The 6,414-nt window shown below is 37.1% G+C and overlaps 1 protein-coding gene across 1 annotated transcript in view; it reads left to right on the forward strand.

The window, feature by feature from the left end:
• Positions 1-6,414, forward strand: part of RCOR1 (REST corepressor 1) — a gene marked incomplete at its 5' end in the record, with an annotated part of 121,806 nt that overhangs the window by 79,932 nt on the left and 35,460 nt on the right. Inside the window, one exon of the mRNA XM_024758016.1 lies at positions 2,336-2,419. Within this exon, the coding sequence (XP_024613784.1) occupies positions 2,336-2,419 (84 nt within the window). The remainder of the gene's footprint in view (positions 1-2,335; positions 2,420-6,414) is intronic.

A 6,414-nucleotide genomic window follows, 5' to 3' on the forward strand; every position in this document is an offset into this window, starting at 1 on the left:
GCCATGGCTCATGGGCCCAGCCGCTGTGCAGCATGTGGGATCTTCCCGGACTGGGGCACGAACCCGTGTCCCCTGCATCGGCAGGCGGACTCTCAACCACTGCGCCACCAGGGAAGCCCTATACTGGGGTTTTGATTGGGATTATGTTGAATCTGGAGCAATTTGGGGAGAGAATGCTATCTTAATAATATTTAAGTCTTTTGATCCATATACATGGTATATCTCTTCATTTACTTAGATCTTTAGTTTCTCTCCAATGTTTTACAGTTTTTCAGTGTATATGTCTTATCACATCTATCCCTAAATAGGGGTATTCTTTCGTTTTAAGTTTTGATTGCTTATATATAGAAATTGAATTGATTTTTTTTACTGTTGATCTTGTTTCCTGCAACTGTGCTGAAATTCATTTATTCTAGCAACTTTTTGTAGGTAGTGTAGATTTTCTACACAGATGATCATGTCATCTGTGAGTAAAGACAGTTTTAATTCTACTTTCCCAATGTAGATTCTTTTATTTCTGTTTTGACTTTTATTTGAAATACAGCAAGCCTGTATTCCGTGTGCGGTCCCTCCCCACACACGTATTTGTTGACTTTATTTTACTTTTAGACTATGTGTGGCATTAACATTGTTCTAAAAGTCAGAACCGTATAAAAAGGTGTGTACTCAAAGGTAGTCACTCCCATCTTTTCATCATATTCCTGTCTCCCTCCTGTTTATTACACCTTGTTCCCACCCAGCATGTAAATTCCACCTTCAGTCTTGCCTAATTCATAGTGTTTGCACTTTGGGTCTTTCCCTCCCACCATTCCATCATTTTTCTTCAAAGTAGCTGCGCCACAGATTTGAGCAAAAGTGTAGAAATTCTTTCTTTATAAAATCTAGAACACATTGATATACAAAATTAAATAAAAGGTCTGGCAATTTCATAAAAGCAGGAATTCTTAAACTAGGCTTTATGAATTTTATAAAAGTATGTTTATATTGGTGTGTGTGTGTGTGTGTGTGTGTTTATGTTTAGTTGAATTTTTTTTTTCTGGAAGTAGATTCCATAACTTTGATCGTGTTTCAGAGGAATTTGTTTAAAGGGAAAAAAAAGGTCAAGAAAGAGAATGCCTTTAGGATGAATGAGTTTGGGTCTAAGCAGTCTAAAGGCTGGTTAGTGAGCCTCTCTCTTCAGTCTGTTGTACCTTTGGAAGATAATGTTTTAATTGGCTCTGTGTAATATGTGACTTGTTTGTGGTTAATCCAGTAGTACAGTCAACTCAACACCCGGCACTTGTAAACCTTTTGACCTACTGTTTTGTATCACAGATTTTTAAGAATTTGAATGCACTTCAGATGTTTCCTTTCAGGTTAAATCTTTTTAATGGTACTCTCTATTAAAGTTGTTAAAAGAATCTTTGGATTCCTGCTGTCAAGTCACTAAAATACCCAGTCACTAATGGTAGTGAAGGGTAAGGTTATTCAAAGCACACATGAAGAATTCGTAGTTTAAAAGAATATTTGAGCAGCTTGCCACATGCAGCTTCCTTTTTGTGTGTCCCCATCTGGGAGCAGAGCAGCAGAGTGTATGGTGCCTAAACCCTCGGGCCCTGTAACCACCCTGCCTAACGTCGGTCCGGGTCTGCCTCCTAGTGGCTACTAATGACCTGTTTAGTTTCCTCACCTAGCAAGTGAGAATAGTAATCATACCTACCTCATATGACCTCTTTGTGAAATAAGTAAAAAGTTAGGTAGAAAAAGACTTAAAAGTAGAAATATTTCAGCAAATTCAGAGCCTCCCCATCCGCACCCTCACCCTCACCCTGTGTTAAATGTGCGGGTTCCATTGGGGCCGACTCCAGTCAAGGGGCGGGTGATAACATCATCTTCCGAGGTCTAAAGAAGACCAGAGTGGTGTGGTTTTTTGAAAATTTATACATAAATGAATATTTTATTATAATTAAAGACATTGATTTAGATGTATTATGAATAGTTTGTGGGTTTTTATCCTTTTTCTTTTACAAATATACACAGTCATAATTACAGATGAAATTATACAGTATCTTTTGTTTGACTCAAAACAATACAAGAATGGATCTGCTCTCACCACTTCTATTCAACATTGTATTGATGGTGCTAAGTTAAAGAGAATCTAAATAAATGGAGAGAGATACCATGTTAATGTGTTGAAAAACTTAATTTGTGGGACTTCCCTGGTGGCTCAGTGGTAAAGCATCCGCCTTCCAGTGCGGGGGACGTGGGTTCGAGCCCTGCAGAGTGGTGGTGTTAATTGTCGCCTGTTATGTCTGTTAAATTATAATAAGAATTTTCTTTTTTTATTTCTACCAAGCCAAAGTAGCAAGACGCAGTCAAGAACGAGACAATCTTGGCATGCTGGTCTGGTCACCTAATCAGAATCTATCAGAAGCAAAATGTAAGTTTTAGAGCACTTTTATTTTCCACCTTTCTTATTTAACTGCAAACTTTTAAAGTTACCTTTGTACGTAAAAATCTCTGTATTACATTTATTTTACCTTTTTAAAGTAAAATTTTGAAGAATTTGAAAGTGTGTTCTTTATTGTGGCCTGTCATAGTGATTTAAAGATTCTTAAGCTGTGGTTTCATAACCTACTTTTTATTCAAAATGCTGTACCAGCTAATATTCTGAAGTAACTAGGAGGAAGGGTTCAGAGCGGAAAGAAAATTATAATGTAGTGTATAACTCCTTCAGCTGGGAATTTATAGATTTGTTGATATAAAGATGAGGAGTTTAACAAATCTCTAATTGGAAGGATTACAAAGGGCAAATGTATGTTACTGGAAAAAGGTTTTATACTGTGAGACTTCATCCTAGCTAGAAGTAGAACTTTTGAATTGGCTCTTTGTTTTGTGTTTACATTTTTGTTAGAATGAATATTCTGAGCTACTTTGGGTTTTCTTTTGTGGGGGGCCGGTAGGGGTCCTAGAGTTACTAGAAAGATTAATTGTATTTTCAGAGTTTGCTTTTTCAGTTTTCTGCTCAGGTGATACCGTGCAAGAATAATTTTGTGTCTGATATATTGCCGTAAGTCTTTGCCATTTTCAGAGTTTTTGTTTTCTTCATAACTTGAAAGAGGGAAGAAAAAATAAATTCCCCCTTTCGAGAATTTTTCAGTGGTGGGGGTGGGTGATCCATGGATGGAATTTACGGCCATTTGTGAACTCGTGAATCACAGGCAAACTTTTTTTGGTGTATGTACGTTTTCCTGCAGAAAATTGGATTTTTAAAGGGCTCTTTGACAAAAATAGGATAAGAATCAATGCTCTAAAATGTGGTAGGGCTTAGAAAGCCTTCAGTGGTAAATGTTGGCCAGGAAACATAAGTTGTGAATAAAGGCTGGAACTCTCAGGCTTTGATCAGGATTTTCCAGATTGTGTTTTGCAGTATTAAAGTAGGTGTTAACAGGTTTCCACTGTCAAGTAAGGGTTAGAGATGATGCATATTAAATATCCTCCTCTTATATATTTAACATTCATGTTTGCATTACGGTGCAAAGAGCTCGGATGGTCAAGAAACATTTGATTTTGACCAAGAAGGACCCTTTTTAAAAGTACAGTACCTTCCGTGGAACACAGGAAATTCAACTACTCTTAGTAATGCTTAATTTAGCAAGAATAAAATAATCTCAGTCTAATCTGATTTTCATAGTATCTTAATTTTGCCAGCCTGCTGCTTGATGATTTTATAATGGAGAACAGAATAGCAAAAGGAAGTATATTGGCAATTCTGATGCCTTTACTGTGCCGGGGAAGACCTTTTAAGTATTTCCTGTTTGTTTTTTCCCTTTGAGGATTTGCACTTAAAAAAGCAATCTGTTCCATTTTTGGACATGTTGTTCCTTCTAACAGCTGAAAATCTGCATCTGTGTAATTTTTAAAGCTTTGTTTTCCTGAACTCTGTTAAATAAGTCTGCTTCCTTATGAGTCCTTTAGGTGTTCAGTTCTCCTACCTTCTTTGCTGTCCCAGTTCAAGTTAAACCTGCCTGGTTGCCTCAAGTGTTTTCAGATGGCCTGATTTTGGGGTCTTTTTCGTCTCTGTTGTACTCCTGGATAGATTCCGTTTGGTCATGGTGCCCATCTTCAGTTATGGTGCCTGGAACTGAATATTAAAAATAGTGAGCATTTGTTGAGCACTGTACTGAAATGCTTTCCATGTTCCTATGTCATTCAGTCTCTACTGTAAACCAAGGAGACGTTTTTGTCCCCATTTTGCAGGTGGCATTGCACAATCCAAAGAGGTTGTGAAACTAACACAAAGAGTCAGTGGTGCAGCCAGTAGTATCCAGGTTTGCTGGCTCTTCACCCTGGCTTATGCTCTAAACGTGTCCCCCAGGTCGAGTTCGCCAGGTCTCAGTCCTCTCTTCATTTCAGTCACTTCCTGCCGTTATTACAGTGAAGATTGTATTAGTACCTCTTGCTGTTAATGTGTTACCTTTGGAATCTTGGGAGTCAGAATTTAATTTTAATATTATCTTATTTTTCCTAGACCTGCAAGAAAAGAACAGAATATGAAAAGTTAATAGATTTTTAAGCAATGGTATTGCCTAAAGTAAATTTGCAGTTTTAATGTAAGTCCTGACAGTATTGATTAAAACTTTAAACTCTTAAAACCAATCTACAAGTAACATTTATATATTGTTGAAAGTTCAGAAGGCACAGAAAAATATAAAGAAGAAACAGTTCACCCATTATTTCATCACCCAGAGATAACTGTTAAACATTTTGGATGTTTTCCCAATCCCTTTTTTTCCTCTGTGCATATTTTTATAAGTGAGATGTTGGTATTTCTATGTATGTGAGTGTGTATTGTCTTCCTGAACAATGACCTAAGCATTCGTTACCTTGCTAAACCCCTTGTAAATATTTAAAATAATGTTTAATGGATGTATCAGCGTATTTAAGCATTCTTCTATTGAAAATTTAGGTTGTTTCTAATTGTTGATATTGTAAAAGAAGGCGGTGGTGAAAAACGGAATCAGAGCTTTGTTCTCTTTTGTTGTTATTGTTGTGTTTTTAGTATTTTCTTAAGATACATCCCTCGGAATGGAATTGTGGATCGATGAGAGTTTGCTTAACTGCTCCAGTGTGAGGATGTGAACACAGTTGTTGATGTGAGTTAGGTTCCATTTGTGGAGCTTTGGGAATCATATTCTTTGACGAGTAGTCTAATCGTAGTTATGCCTTGAAATGTGGCCATAGTGTCACTGGGGACAAGTATACATAATTTGTTCTCTTTGCCATCTATCATTTCCCCCTCAGCTTCTCTCCCTCCCAGTACATAGACAAAAAAGAAGTATTTTCTACTTGCCTTTCTAATTTATTTTGAAAGAATGTGGAAGTCTTGGTTGTCCAACAATTGATTCTGACTTGATGCAGAAATAGGAGATTTGGGACATCTGTAGACTTCTAGTAGATGTCCCCATGTGTAAGGATGTCTGTAGATTCCTGGCTTTTCCTGGGTTGGTTTCTTTCCTCTCAAGTAAATGTTTAGAGTTCTGCCTCTTAGGGTTACTGCAAGTTTACAAAATTATTTTGTGGTTGTAGAAATAAATACTGTTGTAGAAATTTCAAACAATATAGAATGTATAATGTAGACAATTAAAGAAAGCCCTCGTGAGACTTCCCTGGTGGCACAGTGGTTAAGAATCCGTCTGCCAACACAGGGGACATGGGTTTGAGCCCTGGTCCGGGAAGATCCCACGTGCCGCGGAGCAACTAAGCCCGTGAGCCACAACTACTGAGCCCGTGTGTCACAACTACTGAGCCCGTGTGTCACAACTACTGAAACCCGCGTGCCTAGAGCCCGTGCTCCGCAACTCAACGAAGAGTAGCCCCCACTTGACGCAACTAGAGAAAGCCTGCTCGCAGCAACGAAGACCCAACGCAGCCATAAATAAATAAATGATTGAATGATGAGTGAATGAATAAATAACCTTCTTTTAAAAAAAGCCCTCTATTTACATCACTTACATTACATCACTTACAGTCACTATTTACAATATATATACTTCTCCTAATATTTTTATATATCTTAATAAGTAGATGACTTTTAAATCACATATATGAGCTGTTTAGCAATTTGCTGTTAACAACACATGTGGGACTTTGTTCTGTTTGAATACATTTATTGGATTGGCCAAAAAGATCATTCAGATTTTTCTGTACCATGTTATGGAAAACCCCAAACGAACTTTTTGGCCAACCCAATACAATTACCTAGTTTTAAACTACCAAGTATGGGTCCACCATAATTTACTCTTTTCTTTTTATTTATTTATCTATTTTAAAAAAAATTTTCCTCCAAAAGTATCTCAATTAGGGTTATATTGAATTTGGTTTTATTTAGTGAGAATTGGTTTCATTCAGATTTTTTTTTTTTTTTTTTTTTCC

Source organism: Neophocaena asiaeorientalis, unplaced genomic scaffold (genome assembly GCF_003031525.2).
Source record: "Neophocaena asiaeorientalis asiaeorientalis breed wild unplaced genomic scaffold, Neophocaena_asiaeorientalis_V1.1 scaffold476, whole genome shotgun sequence".
NCBI classification, from domain to species: Eukaryota; Metazoa; Chordata; class Mammalia; order Artiodactyla; family Phocoenidae; genus Neophocaena; species Neophocaena asiaeorientalis.